General features: G+C 38.3%; 3 protein-coding genes across 4 annotated transcripts; 1 reads left to right on the forward strand and 2 right to left on the reverse strand.

Annotated features, from left to right (window-relative positions):
• Nucleotides 1-8,267: 8,267 nt before the first annotated feature.
• Nucleotides 8,268-9,241, forward strand: LOC113759225 (protein SENESCENCE-ASSOCIATED GENE 21, mitochondrial). Its single transcript, XM_027301796.1, has 2 exons — nt 8,268-8,563; nt 8,707-9,241. Exons 1-2 carry the CDS (start codon nt 8,490-8,492, stop codon nt 8,924-8,926), a joined length of 294 nt encoding a protein of 97 aa, XP_027157597.1. The 5' UTR covers nt 8,268-8,489; the 3' UTR covers nt 8,927-9,241.
• Nucleotides 9,242-10,116: 875 nt separating this feature from the next.
• Nucleotides 10,117-12,740, reverse strand: LOC113777062 (uncharacterized protein At5g01610-like). Its single transcript, XM_027322110.1, has 2 exons — nt 11,992-12,740; nt 10,117-10,434 (listed from the first exon to the last, which is right to left on the reverse strand). The coding sequence occupies exon 1, from the start codon at nt 12,535-12,537 to the stop codon at nt 12,028-12,030; it is 510 nt and encodes a 169-aa protein (XP_027177911.1). The 5' UTR covers nt 12,538-12,740; the 3' UTR covers nt 10,117-10,434; nt 11,992-12,027.
• Nucleotides 12,741-13,583: 843 nt separating this feature from the next.
• LOC113748692 (uncharacterized protein At5g01610-like) lies at nt 13,584-14,771 on the reverse strand. Of its 2 annotated transcripts, none has more exons than XM_027292232.1 (2): nt 14,547-14,771; nt 13,584-14,422 (listed from the first exon to the last, which is right to left on the reverse strand). In XM_027292232.1, the coding sequence occupies exon 2, from the start codon at nt 14,410-14,412 to the stop codon at nt 13,870-13,872; it is 543 nt and encodes a 180-aa protein (XP_027148033.1). In that variant the 5' UTR covers nt 14,413-14,422; nt 14,547-14,771; the 3' UTR covers nt 13,584-13,869. The 2 variants fall into 2 exon arrangements, with proteins under 2 accessions (XP_027148033.1, XP_027148028.1); XM_027292227.1 differs by having other exon boundaries at nt 13,584-14,425.
• Nucleotides 14,772-15,358: the final 587 nt, after the last annotated feature.

Genomic DNA, 15,358 nt, shown 5'->3' on the forward strand with positions numbered 1-15,358 from the left:
TTTTCCGATCGTTGGGGTTTGGAATTTGGGCCTAATTTTTTTTTTTTTTTTGATAATGGAATTTGGGCCTAATTAGATGGGTTATTGTACCGCTATTTGTTTAGTTTTGTAGTATGAACGACGGATTGCGTCTAAGTTGCTTGTCTTCTGGGCCATCTGTTTGCTATTATTGGATACCCGAAATGGGTTGCTAATACCAGGCCTTTTGATATTGGGCTCACCCTTCCGAGCTAGACCGTCAACCGACCTAAGTGGATACGAGCTCCCCCCAATCCGCAGACAAAGAACAACGGGATAATAACTACCTATTCAAATTAAGTAGCCATTTAGCACGACTGAAAGGAAATGTTATAGCTAGTTTGTGAGTTGAGGATAGAAAAGAAAAAAAGAGAGAGGTTATAGAAAAGAAAAAAAGAGAAAGGTTAAGTTATCATAGAAAAGAAAGGATAAGAAAGGAAGAGAAGAGATTTTAATGTTATTTGAAAATTTAGAAAAGAAAGGAGATGATTTTGGACACATTGATCAATAAATATTTCATTCAATAGTTTTTCAAGGATAGAACAGGCAATTTTAAAAATTTTTGTAGCCTTTCCGTAGCTTTCCTTTGCTTTCTGCCCAATTTGGACTGGAAATTTTTTTAACCTAACTGTAACGGATCTCCTCTTCCTTCCAAATCAGCCGGATTCTCTTCCTTTATATTTCATCAAAACTCTCAACGTGAAAAATGTCTACCTTTCTCTTCCCTTCTGTTTCTTTTTTTTTTTTCCTGTTCAAATCTCATCTCCCAAACTAAGCATTAGATAAGGCTTCTTGGTTGATGATCCTATTTTATTCCAAGAAAGGAAATATTACCAACTTCACTTTATGGTGTACTAGTCAGCTCACTTGGAGAAATGCTTAAAGTAACAAGGAGTTGTGGAGGGGGAGGGGGAGGTTATCAAACCACGGGGCAAAAGTTTCATTTCATATGTCATTGAAATTGAATTGCTAACCCGCAACGCGAAACAAGAAGAAAATCACCAATTTGTTGATCATGATTACAACACAACAGAAAAGGAATAAAACTTGTGTTTGTTCCACTTCAGTTCCAAGTTCCAACTCCAACTTTAGGCAGCAAGATATACTCTTGTGGTGTGATAGCTACCCCTGACTTCATTGACAAAATGCTGAGACAAGACAAGGAGATATTTTAGCTCCAACAAACTTCTTCAGCCATTCCTTGTCTTTGTATATTTGAGGTAAAAAAAAAAAAAAAAAAGGGCCGAGCACTAGTCAGTAAAGTAAGGTTTTCGATCACTTCCGATGGCATATTCGTTGAAATGTCCCAACGGATGTCATAGTAGTATGTGAATCTGATGGTAGGCCAATAAACTGCATTGAGATGTAAGAGCTGCGGCCCCGGCAGCCATTCGTTTACTCTTTTGGAATATGTCATTGCCATGGCCCAAAACCACATATAATTATTTTCACCTGAACCGCCTAAACCGACAAGGAATACTCCTACGAAAGGGTGGGTCGAAGCCACAAACTTTTCCATTTCTAGAGACTATAAAAATAATCCGGCCACTTTATGGTGACAAAAAGGAAGAATTGCAAGAAAGCAAGGGGATGTGAGCATACAATAATACCGGAGGGTTTGATTCCTTAATTTGTCTTCGCGAGGGAGATGTCTTTCTTCAGAGAACAATCCAATAGGGACCTCACATTTATAATATAGATATATACCATATGTATTATAAAATTTTTCCAACAATAACCACTCATTAATGCGACTAAATTTCACTCAATCTATTATATATATATATATATATATATATATATATACCAATAATTATTACTTTATTTTATATTTATGTATATTTTTTAATTAATTTTATCTTTTCAAATATCTAACATTTGAAAAACATGTTACGAGCACACTCGTTAAACAGAGCTATATCAATCAGCTCTTTGCTTGCTGCGTCTCTTGACTGCCTTCAAGAGCCACCGATGGTGAATCGCTCACCCTCGTCTAATCATTATAGATTCTAACGTCAGGCACGATATGCGGCTCTGACAATCTCTGATATGTTATGTATCCAAAGCAAGCGGCGGCGGCGGCGGCGGCGCCGCCAATTCTCAAGACCAGCACCAGCATCCCATGAAAAAAGAAGAAGAAAAGGTTATAAATTGCAAATGGGCAAAGGTGATGAGAACCCAAAATTGCTAACCCAGTAATTTGCACATTGATTTGAGCCATCCCAGTTAAGCAAGAATTTAACTTGCGCTAATGTGTAAATAAATCGATATGGATGCTTGACGAAGTTAAGTGGCCACTACTTGCAAGGTTGTATGATGTAATTATCAACTGCACCTGAATGTAGATTAGGGCAGGCAGCAAATGTCAAATGAGCAGCCAACTGAGAGAGTGAAAGGTACACTTCATCATTGGCATTGGCCGTAGGGTGATTGTTGTCGGGTGACGACGATGAATTCCACTCCACCATTAGGCTAGGCGTCGGAGATCAACCTAATTTCATGACGTCCAAGGGTGAATTTAATTTAATTACTAATAACAAGACTCTCTCCAAATACTTACAAAGCAATTTCAGTCGTTGAATATTTTTTATTTTACTGTGACACTTGCATGCAGATGCAAAGTATTTATTGTTCTTATTTAATTTATATAGACTCGATCTTAGTTGTACAATGGGTTTACGAGAATCAATCACCTCTGAAAAATGTTGTACGTCCCCTTTCTGCTCATGACTTCTTCTTGTTTGTTTGTATATAGCATTGGCTTTGATGTAAGACAGATTAAGAAATGATTTTATCAGCATCCACAGCTGCAACTGAGTGCCTCGATGAAACATTCTCAGCCACTAATGGAAAGCCGTCCATCCACTTGGAGGAGGATTGGAGATTCACTAACAAAAAGCTTTTTAAGTTCATGGCCACGAGAATCACGACATCCTGACTGTTAGTACCCGAAAAGTAATAATGGAACCCACGAAGCAGTCTCCCCTTCGTTGGCTTTTGGTGTCTCAAAAGTAGAGCTGTAAACGAACCGAATCGAACCGAGTATCTCATGTTTGAGCTCTGTTCGTTAAGCAGTTCGAACAACGTTCGTGTTCGTTTGTTAATTTTCGAACTCCAAACCTGTGTTCGTGTTCGGTTCGTTAAGTAAAATTCGTGTTCGAGTTCGAGTTCGAGTTCGGCTCGTTTAACATAAACGAGCCGTTCGCGAACATGTTCGAAATGCTCGAATCCAAATTATTTTATGCCTTAAATATGCCATGCAAATTATTAATCATTCTAAAAAATAATTAAAGCACTAAGTGACTAAATTCTATTATTCATTAACTATATAACTAACATTAACATAAAAACAACAAATAAAACAAAGAAATTTGCCCTCCAAATATAAAAGTCCAGCCATAAAATTAACCCTAAATTTGTTAAATAATAATTATGTCTATGTTCGCGAACGTTCGTTAAAACTCGCGAACATGTTCGTGTTCGTTCGATTATTAATCGAACAAAAAAATTCGTTCGAACTCGGTTCGTTTAAAATTTCGAACGAGCCTTTCACGAACACGAACGAGTCGAAACGAATCGAGCTACCGAACAGCTCGGTTCGTTTAACAGCTCTACTCAAAAGCTTCACCTACGTACGGGTCACCCTCGGGTAACAAGGAACCCACGAAGCGTGCTTTTTTAAATTGGAGACCATCTGGAATTTTTGTTTTTGAAATTTAATTTTTTTACATATATCATAAATTTAACGATAATAATAATATATTAAATTTAATTTTTAAATAAAATTATAATATTTATTAGATTATAATATATGTAAAATAAAATAAAATAAAGCGTGTGGCGGGATAGAATATTGCTTTTTTTTCTCTTTTAACACGTGTCTGAAAACCAGTCTCAAAACAATATAAAAAACCATTAATTGAGCTAAAAAATTCTTGTATTCTACGTGCATGAATCCAAGGACGTAGGCTTGAATATTTGGCCATGTACAGACTAAAATAAGCGTAAGTTGACGTGCACCAAAAGATCAGCGAGTCCCGTGTTAGTATGAGTAGTTTGTTTGGATAAGAGTTTATTTGGATGATTTATTTGAGATATTTACTGTAGCACTTTTGTGATGTGATGTATGTGAGATAAAAAGGTGGTTGGGAAGATAAAAAGGTGATTGGGATTTGTGAGGCCAAATTTTTTTTTCCAAATTTCCTTTGGAAATTTGGCCAAATATATTTGGCCAAATATATTTGCTGACGTGCACCATTACAATTTCCAATACACATTTTTATCTTTCCAATTACTTTTTTATCTCACATACATCACATCACAAAAAGTGCTACAGTAAAAATATTTCAAATAACTTACAATCCAAACACACTTTTCATTCTTATCCGAACGAGTTCGAGGAAAAAATCAGAGAGATGCAACCCCGATAAAGCCATTCAAAGAAAAAAGAAGAGGAAGAAGAAAAGAAAAGCAGAGGAAAGCGAAAAGAAGCCCCAGAAGAGTCGAGAGAGGAGTAGAAACAAGGCATATTGATTGACACATGGCGGGGGCAAGTTGGCAAGAGGATGAGGGGCCGTTCACGCTGGGGTTTGGGTGGCTGTGTTGACCGATGACTGAGCTGGACGCCACTTTTCCTGCAACGTAACAACCAACCACATACATTAACGGAGCACCCTGCAGTGAAAGAAAAAAAAAATTCCAAAGGTGATGATCTAGTCAATTCTATACACTTATTAATTCCTTACACAATTTTTTTGGGTTTTTCTGTCTCTATCTTTTTCTCAGTGCCCACCAAAAGGAATTAAATATCTCTTTGAGCAAAAGATCAAAAATTTGAATCTCACTTATAACAAAAAAATAAATGGCCAAAAAAAAGTACCAGAAATTGGAAAAGTTAAGGAAATTTCACCGCCACCAGTACCGTTCCAGCTACTAGTATAACTTGGAGACGTTAAAACCGAAAAAAAGGAAAATTTAAGGAAGTTTCGCTGGCAGAGTGTGTCATTCAACTTTCACACGACCCGGTATTATATTATAGAAATGTTATTAGTTGCGTCAATAAAAGGGTACTACTAGTATAATTCGGAGAAGTAAAACCCACACGATACGAGACTAGTATAACTTGGAGAAGTGAAACCCGAAAATTGGAAAAGTTAAGGAAATTTGGTCAGTGTCAACTTTAACCTGCACGAGGAAAATGTATAATAGGATATCTTTGATTACGAATGTTATCATTGCGGTAAAGAAAAAAAGTATATTACATAATTTGGAGAAGTGAAACCCCAAAATTCGAAAGGGTTAAGGAAATTTCGCCGCCATCATTCCACTTTCACACGATGCGATATTAGTTTCTGAGAATGTTATTGTTGAGTCAATAAAAAAAACTACTACCACTATAACTTGAAGAAGCAATGCTTTGTTTGCAACGTGATTTTACGCAAAAAATATATATATATATTTTTCGTGAATATAATATAGGCTTTGTTTGGATATAATATTATTTAAAATATTATTTGAAATAATTATTGTAACACTTTTTGTGATGTGATGTATGTGAGATAAAAAACTGATTGAAATATAAAAAAATTGATTGAAAAATATGATTATGATGGAAGCGAGATATTATTTGAAAAAATTTTGCTATCCAAACATATATTTTTCAATTGTTTTTTTTATCTCATATATATCAAATCATTACAATTAATCGCTTTTTTTTTTCTATCTTTCGTGCTAATGTTGGACATAACCATTTACTCATGAAATTAACAAATCTCCTCCTTCATGAGTAACCCCCACATTAAATCTAAATTTACAAGCCTTTCTTCGAACCCACTTCTAAATTTACAAGCATCTTATCATCTAATGTCACATTTTCTCCCCATTATGGACTCACTTTTTTTCAACATTTAAACTGTATTTTGGACCCTTGCTAACCCTTGGCTCATTGATCTAACACCGACCGAACCCCTGCCAAAATCCATGGCCCACATAGTTTAATATTAGCCAAACTTCTTAGCACTTCGGTCCATTACCAAGAAGAAAATTTTTATCGATCAAACTTCAAGAAGAATTCACTTGCTAATGAGTAGTCCAGTTTCACAACTCAAAACTTTGATACTAATTTGGTAAGGAGAAACATCTCGAAAGAGTTCACCAAAGAGCCCAATATATAAGTCAGGAATCGAACTCTGACAAAAAAATTTAAGCTATTAGGTTTCAGACCCCTACTTACATATTAACCGCTATTTCTCTATCTTTCGTGCCGATATGGGACAATAATACATTATTTTATTAAAAAAAAATTTAAAAAATAGCGATCCAAGAAGGTCCTCGAAACCCAGAAATTGGAAAAGTTAAAGGAAATTTCGCCGCCAGCGTCATTCCGCTTTCACACGACACGTGGATATCGGCACCGCCCCGGAAGCAGCAGATGCAAACTTTAACCTGCACAGTTCTTCTTCGCCACAGTCAATGACGTTATTGAGAAGGGTGCTTAGGACGACGATTTTTCCTCGTCGAAAGAAGTATCACGTGTCGAATGACAATGATTGATGTTAAGATAATAAAAAGTAGAAGAGAAGAGAGAGACACCCCCCCCCTTTTTTTACTTGCTCCAAATTAATTCCCAGCCCGTTCCAACCATAAATAATTGTAGCGTATTGCTCCATTCGTCAGTCCGTCTTCTGGAAAGTAGAAACACATTCGAGCTGGCGTTGAATGTTCTACTTTCCGTTTCCCTGGGCTCCGGGGGTGGGGCAAAGCGGTTTTTTACATTAATAATAATAATTCATGCAGATTCTCGGAATAGAATACAGAACCAGCTTGCGCGCGCGTAGAAATTAGGGGTGGCAATTTCTGACATGACCCGAAAACACGATACGAATCTAACACGAAATTAATGGGTTTGAGTTGAAGTTTTGGGGGTTCGGGTCAGAATCGGATCGAACCCGATGAACCCGAAAAGAAAACATGTCGATTTCGGGTCAACTCATGGTGACCTGATATGACCCGATATGACCCGTTTACAAATTAAAAATAATTTAATAAACATAAAAATTATTTTATCTAACTAAACTAAATCATTCTTTTTTTTCAAAGGCATTAATTACTTAATCCTAAATGAATTTATTTACCTTGTGTGAAGTTAAAATTATTATATTTGGACAAATAATATAATTCATTTTAATTTATTTTATATTTGATTTGGGATAAAACACTTTTACGGTATTTAATTTATTTTGGATTTGATTTGAAATTATTTATTTAAATTTTTATTACTTGATGATGTAATTAATTTTGTGAGAAATTGATTTATTAGAATTTATAGTGATAAATTAATAAATTAAAATTAATTTTCGGGTCATTTTGGGTCGACCCGCCGACCCGTCAACCCAAAATTTTCGAATTCGTGTTAGATTTACTGACCCGTCACGGATTGATGGGTCGGGTTCGGATTGGACCCGAATTGCCACGCCTAGTAGAAATCTTCTGAATTTGATGCATAACTCGAATTTACTTACCGCCGATATATATATAATATAAGTTGTTGCGTTTTGAGACGACAGAGAGGTTAGAAGCACAGAAAACCAACAAGTTGTGGTAGATGTTTGTTTAAGTTCTCAACTTCGGAGATGGCCGTCTGTCAATCGCCCTCCTCAATTCAATCATGCTAGTTGGCTTTTTAGTTTTTCAATAATTTTAAACTTACAAAAACATTTTAGTCCTGTTTAAATTGCCATTTTCTGTCAGAAAATTGCGCTGTTTTTCGTGATCATATTTCTTTATTATCTTTCAGAAAATTGCGCAATCATATTTCTTTATTATCTTTTTTCTTCACATATATCAAATCGCTACAGTAATTTTTTCATGAAAAAATGACGGAAAATGCAATCCAAACGGGGATTCACCAAAAGCATAATTAGTAGTAAGTATTTAAGTTTAATAACTTCTAAGTATAATTTTTTTTTCGTTTGTTTGTTGGTGTAAAAATAATAATAATAGCTTGAGACTTCCAGTAACTTCCATATTGATTCTAATAAAAATATCTTATCCCACTTCATTATAATTATTAGTATTAATTAATATAATAAGATGGAAAAGACGGGGACCAGGTGTCAAAACACCGGAGGACGCTTTGGACATGAGCAGAGGCCAACTTTGACGGGGGGTGGCCGAGTCCATCTGACCCAATATTGTGCGTCGTGCCGCATAACGCGTCCCGCAGTCCTATATAAGACGCCAGCTTTGCAGCCCTAATGAAACCTGAAAAGCAAAGCCCTTTCGCTTCATAATACAACAGAGAGACAGAAGGAGGGGAGGTTAAAAAAAACGTTCATAAGACGCTGCTGCAGGAGTTCTATTCCCATCCCCAAGTAAAACTTTCTGCAGCAGCTCTATCATCCATCCAATTATTAATATATATAATCGGGTATAATTTTCCGTCCTCTTCGTATCCATCCAAACAAACAATAATGGCACGCTCCTTCCCCAACGCAAAGCTCATCTCAGCTTTCGTTGCCCAAAGGATCTCTGTCGCTGCGAGCAGGTATCCGTTTTTGTTCTTTTTTTTTTGTTCCTTTCTATTTCTGTCGTTCCCAGATATTTATATATTGTTTTCAGCTTCTCGTGGGCGATTTAATCATGTAGGGGTGTAATAAATAAAAAATACGTGTCAATAAAATTATGCAGGCGGGGATATGCAGCAGGTGCATCACAGGGAGCGGTGCCTGGTAGCATGAGAGGAGGAAGCAACGCGAACATGATGCGGAAGAAAGGAGGGGAAGAGTCGAGCAGCAAGACCACCTCGTGGGTGCCGGACCCCGTGACCGGATATTACAGGCCTGAGACACACGCCGCCGAGATTGATGCTGCTGAGCTCCGCAACATGCTCTTGAAGCACAAGAATTGAAAAAGAAACCCACAAAATGGGGGAGGCTCTCAACTCCCAACAGTTCTTGGTAAAGACGTGGAGGGATCAGTTTTCGCCTTCTTTAGTTCTGGTCCAAGACTAGTGCCTTTTTTTTTTTTTTTTTTTTTTTTTTTTTTAGGGGGAGTGGTTTTACTTGGTAACCTCATTTCGTTTGATGAAACGTTGGAATTGTCAATTGTTTGTTGTATTACTGCTACAACCAATATACATCTCCCTTAGGCCTCATGTGTAACGACTGGTGGGGTTAGCACCGAGTAATTCATGCGGGTCATATTCATTTTAGCTTTTTAGCCTCTCTTACCTTCTCTCTCTCTTTTGCTCTTTTCTTTCTGGAATATATGTATATACATCAGTGCCGGTTATTGCCAACCATATGTGCTCCTGTTAGTTACCAACCTACATAATGTTAATCTGGATATGATCAACAAAAAATAGTTTGTTTAGTTGGAAAGGACTTCCAGGATCCAAAAAAAAATTCGAAAATAAATGATTTTCTTTTGAAGGAAAATTGCTAAATAAGGAAACCAGCATATTTGTTTTGGGTATGAATTACCGGAAATTTTTAGTATTTGGAAAAATGTTCATGGTGCTCGCCGGTTCTGAAAGTTCAAACTGTTTGGTCAGGATGATGTTGAATACACGCGCTCAGATTTCATGCGATCACCATGAGTTTTTTTTTGCTTTTTTGGGGGTTCCTTTGTAGGAGCATTTTCTCAACAAGCCGCCATGCACGATAGACAATTCTAGCCGGAGAATCTTTTTATTTTAACGTTTTTTGATTTCTACAACCCTGCTGTATGCCAGCAAAAATTAGCTAGCTAGTAAGGTGGACATGAAAATGCGCCTCAATAAACAAAGGTTATCTTTTCTGGAGTGAGTAGCATCATACGTGATGGACAATTGATCCCCTTGGGACAAAATCAAATGGGGCTTCCCTTTCTTTCATCAAAGATCAGTGTATTTGATTAGTGGAATTCGGGAAGGGAACCTTCATGGTAAAGTTCCACAAGCAGCAAAAACAATGAACACATTCTGACCACCTCTTGCCACAGAGCTTAAGGATTGATAAGTGGCAAGGCCGCCAGGAACGGCTCCTTTCGGGAGAGCCAAAAGAGAGAAAGTTGGCACGGGGAGTGCTCAAGAATCAACATTATTCTTGATGCATGTGATAATCGACCAAAGCAATTAGGTGGTTACCCATTATTCTTTGTTTCAGTAATTTGAATATTCTGTCAAATTTTAAAACAGTAGTGTGTTATTTTTGCATCTGTGTGTTGAATCTGACAGGCAGTTTGAGACTTGGGATCATTAACCAGAGCCTAATTTACAGTATATGCTTTAACTACTAACCAATTGATCCTTCCAATTAAACCAAAAGCCACAGGAACCGCAACTCGTCTTCCCCCGGATGCTGAAAAGGTTCATCCTGTTTTCACGAATCACAGATACTGCGCACTGAAGTTCATCCACATTCCTTTAGAGATGACCTGCCCAAAATATATTCGACAACTATTTAGAAGGACTTCAACCAAACTGTGCAACCCAATTTCACAACACAATCACATCAAGTTCCTCAACGCATAAATACACACTTTTGCTGTGTTTCTCTCTAATCAAGTAGACAGACAAGCAACATCACTCACCTAAGACTTGGAAATCCCAATGCTTCAGCTAGTACATGCACATGCACATTTGCTATATTCGTACATAAAGAACACTTGTTGAGATAAAAAGGGGATTCCTCTGCAGTTCAACCTACATAGGCCATCATATCCAAATGCAATGCAACTTTTGACACAAGGCACTGTTGTTGTCTACAATAGCAGTTGCAAGCTTACCATGAACAAAGCTGTTGCTTTGGAAGAAAAAAATATTTACTTCCCCAAAACAATTGATCCAAGCAAGGAGCTACACTAATGTTGTTAAAATATGTCGCAGCAGATTGATGAAAAATTCGGTCCACAAACCAACAAGCGTGGCATAATTCAGATTTGTTGATCTACCAATGAAGTTAAACATCTGAAAATAACCTTCTTAGAAACTGAACCAAAAAATAAGATCAGTCTTTGCCATCTATCTTTTTTGTCACAAAATATGAAAAGAAAAAAAACTATCTTTAAACTGACCTTTTGGCCTGAAAATGTCTTTTCTTTCACTCTAAATGAACAATTCAAGGAAATAAAAGGTGTCTCTCATGATCCCTTTCTGCTAGTCCCCATAATGAAACTCCAAAGAGAACTATCACTAAGCAAATGCGGCACCCTCGTTTCGTTTACCTCGCTATAAGCAAGCACCAGCTGATAGCAGTCTATCTCCCTAACTAGTCTCTCCAAGTATAGCACTTAGTCTATGAATTTTGAGCATGGATGTGAAACCGAGGATGCCATTTAGAAGTCCATTTTAGATGAAAGGAAAGCCCTCAGGATTAAAAAGCCCGAAGCCCTAATCCTGAAAGTAAAATACATGAAAATAGCTTAGCTTCCTTAACTATCTTCTCGATCGTTTAATTTCTCCTGTCCATGGTGAAAACTAAGCGTAAAACCGTGTTCTGGCTTTCAGCATTTTAAATTCCAAACGTGAAGACTTTAAACAAGATACAGACCAGAAGCAGTAAATGTTCCCAATAGAACAAGCGAACGCTCCACATTACAAATATCATCAACGTAAAGAGTTCCTGTGTTGTCCAAAATTTCACAATAAACTAAGCGAGAGATCAATTTTCAATGGTTGCAGGCAGCAGAACATAAATCAGCCACTTTTAGTTCATAGCAAAGGGTCTTACCAGCAATTGACATGCATTCAACATCTAAAACTAATCTCACAAAGCGAATTCGGGATAGGAGCAATAAACCGCCAAGAACAAAAAAGAGAACTAGCTCCAGACGGAAGGAAATCAAGAAGCCAGCTTAGGCTGAACCCAAATTGGTACAATATGATATTGAACAGCTGACAACAGCAGTATCTCCAATAAGAGGAAAAGAAAGTGAAAACAGGGGAACTATTTTTTTTTTTTAAAAAAAAAACAGCCTAAATCCAGAACTAACCTGCCAAGTGGTCGTGGTGGTAGTGGGTCCGAAAAGCTAAATTGAAGAAACAAAAGGACTCCTGAGAATCTTCCTAGTTTCCCCATCGCAATTCAATCCGCACCCACACTGCGGAATAAGATCGAAATTATCAACTGGGAAATCTGCGGAGGCAATCCCAACGGAAAACTGAAGGTCATCGCCGTTCCGAGTAACCTCCAAAATGTTGAGCCAGATAAAGAAAACCTTGACGCTAACGCCGGTGAGCCTCGAGAGCTTGTCCTTGGATATGTAACCACTGACCTTGGAATTATACTTCAATTGATACGAACCCTCCAACGAAAAGCTGCAAGACTTGTTAAAGTAAGCATTGAATTTACCGGTTTCCTCATCCAGATCATAGCCGGTGGCGCCTTTAGGGAGGAGGCCCACGGGAAAGTCATAGGATTGGAGGATTTCGTAGGCGCTGGACGCACCGTGGCTTGCGGCGGAGACCAGCAGCGGTGGGTTATCGTATACCGTCAAGGAAGAAAGGAAAAAGACAACTAGGAGAATCGAACAGTTCATTGAGCGAACTTTTGCGGATGATTTGTTTCAAGAATGTTTATAATTTTTTTTTTTTACGCGAGTAATGGGTATGAATTCAACAAGACAATGCTTGAATTGCGCTGGGCTGGGGAGATGGGAATGTGTCGGCTCCCGGGTCAGAATGCGCAGAGATATCAAACCAAAGTTGCCAAACCTATCTTCACACAAGTTTTTTTTTTTGGTTTTTCTGTGGGGGGGGGGGGGGGGGGGGGAGATTTTACATCTGCAGCTTTTGCTTGCAACCAAACGTAGGCAGGAATAATTAATTAATTGTCTGTGGGAACCAGAACGTAAGTAAGTTGGATTAATTATTATTGGGGACCCGGAGACCGAAGCAGTTAAGGTTCTACAACAGAACAGCTGTATCCAGTGCAGCAGACTAATACTAATAAGAATAACCAAATCAAAATTCTTAATTTAGCTGAAAATAGTAATAAGTCTCTCTCTCTCTCTCTATTAAAACTTCTTCTTTCTTATCCCCTACCCCCAAAATTGTAATAACCTCAAAGTAGTAATAATTTGTGGGCCAAAATTAGACTTGCCAAAAATCCAATTTGACACCCCTAATCCTAACACCTGACTCATTGAGACAGCCACGCGTCATCTCCAGAGTTCTGCCTATGGTAACTGATCCTACCCAGTGTCTGCATCTTCCGTGTCATTAGTCCATCGGCACTTCTATTGGATGAATGAAAGTATTTGTGATCCTTTTATCCCAAAAAAAAAAAAAAAAAGTCCTAGGAATGAAAAACAGCTTTCGCACGTGTTTGTGGTTGTGCACAGACCCAACTACCTATCATACGTGTCCTACTAGTACTACTACTGTTTCACCTAAAAACCAATAAAATCTATTGACACAGAATTATCTTTTCTTTTTAGTACTAGCATTTTCCTAACGACTGTCCTAAAACATTCACTAACAAAACTAATATTCAGCTAATCCGTCATATATATATATACACACACACACACACACACACAGATATACAGTGCAGCTTTTGCCCTTGATTGCCATAAACAGGACGTAACCAATCCGGACCTTTCCTTTACAAGGACAAAATGAAGAATCGGAAACTCCAAAATAAATATGATTGGGTGCAGGATTTCTTCAACGAACATACAAGTACACAGCTACATAGATTCGTATTTTGCAGAATAAAGCGCATAAAATGGATAAGTCTACGAAATGGGAAATCTGAAAACAGTGCCCCTTATTTCTGGATGATCCTTCAGCATTAAAAAGAGAACCATCACCTCCAGGTTACAGCTAATACGGTACATAATTTTTAAGCGGAAGCTCACCGGTGCTGTTCAAGAAGGATAGAAAAGGCGCCTCCAATTAAACTTGGAGCCGCTTCCGTACATTCCGATTCCGTCCCCAACGGCGTTGACGCAGTCAAATCCACAGCCACACTGGGGACTCTCATAAAAGTTGTCCACATGAAAATCAGCAGAAGCGATCCCAACGGAGAAGTCCAGCTCGTCTCCGTCCAGGGTCACCTCTCCAATGCTCAGCCAAAAGAAGAGGACCTTGACTTGGACACCGCTCAAGTCCGTGAGACGTTGATAGGATATGACCCCCGTTACTTTTGACTTGTACCTGATATTGTAGCCATCTATGGTGAAGCTGCAAGTCTCGTCCAAGTAGACGGTAAACTTGCCGGTGCTCCTGTCCAGTTCATAGCTAGTCACCCCCTCCGGTAGAATACCCACAGGGAACCCGTACTCTTGCAACACTTGGTACACTGTTGGAGTAGTACCGTCGTCGCTCATCGCCGGCGAACTTGACAAGAGTGCTAGGGAGACGAAGAAGATGCACAACGTCGTCGTCGTGGTTCTTGAATCCATGGTCATTAGACGCTACCTGCTGTGTTTAGCGATCAAGTGGTGGGAATTAGTTCCGAGATTTGGTCGATTTTGGCTAATAGATCCTGTGAAATAGACTGCAAGAAACTGATCCGGTTTCCTTCTTTTATCCCTAGTCTTACCTGTACTGCTGCCGCCGCTGCTGCTGCTGTAGTGCTACTGCTACTGCTATTGTATTCTCACGGGAAACTAGGAGGTGCTAGAGTGAAACGCTTCTTGGCTAAGGTCGGGGATACGAGTCCTGTAGTCCAGCCGCGTGATCAGTACGTGGGTCAAAAAATGGGACTTTGTTGATCGGGAAAAGCAAACGGTATTCAAGTCCGTGACGGATGTATCGACATTCAATAATGATTTCAAGTTTTCAACCACTCACATTCCAGGAAACGGGTCAGGAGCGGTCATTAATGGCCATGATTTGACCTCAACAAATTATGCAATCCAGATCACAAGTTGTGCATCAATTTTCACATCGTGTGTAAGACTTATAAAATCTATATGTGTATAAATTTGAGAAGGGATTTTTAGCAACAAACCTTCACAAACCTTCCCACTCTCAACTCTATTTTTCTAGCATTTTATATTTAATTTATTTCGTAAAAAATATCATGGGCTAGCATTTTATATTTAATTTATTTCGTAAAAAATATCATGGGCACGTTACACCCCCCACGTTTCCCTCAAATAAGAAATTAACTCCAACTAACACTCCCACGTTTCCCTCAAACAAGAAGTTAACTCCCACTAACACTCCTTACACACCTTACTCCAACTAACACTCCTCACCCACCTTCCCACTACAATAAACATTTTCGCAGATCATCTCCATGAAGTCAAGGTATACTGGTTTCAAAATATATATGTAATTCTGGCAGATTTTAAATATCGGCTTGCACCACATCAGTACCAATTATCATTTGGAAACGATACGAATATA

Source organism: Coffea eugenioides, chromosome 1 (genome assembly GCF_003713205.1).
Source record: "Coffea eugenioides isolate CCC68of chromosome 1, Ceug_1.0, whole genome shotgun sequence".
In the NCBI taxonomy this organism is placed as follows: domain Eukaryota; kingdom Viridiplantae; phylum Streptophyta; class Magnoliopsida; order Gentianales; family Rubiaceae; genus Coffea; species Coffea eugenioides.

What these genes read in the sequence shown, in the direction of transcription:
- LOC113777062 (XM_027322110.1), bottom strand. Translation starts at nt 12,537, where the DNA reads ATGAACTGTTCGATTCTCCTAGTTGTCTTTTTCCTTTCTTCCTTGACG.
- LOC113748692 (XM_027292232.1), bottom strand. Translation starts at nt 14,412, where the DNA reads ATGACCATGGATTCAAGAACCACGACGACGACGTTGTGCATCTTCTTC.
- LOC113759225 (XM_027301796.1), top strand. Translation starts at nt 8,490, where the DNA reads ATGGCACGCTCCTTCCCCAACGCAAAGCTCATCTCAGCTTTCGTTGCC. An exon ending in ATCTCTGTCGCTGCGAGCAG is followed by an intron (nt 8,564 to 8,706) that starts GTATCCGTTTTT and finishes AAAATTATGCAG; the next exon opens with GCGGGGATATGCAGCAGGTG.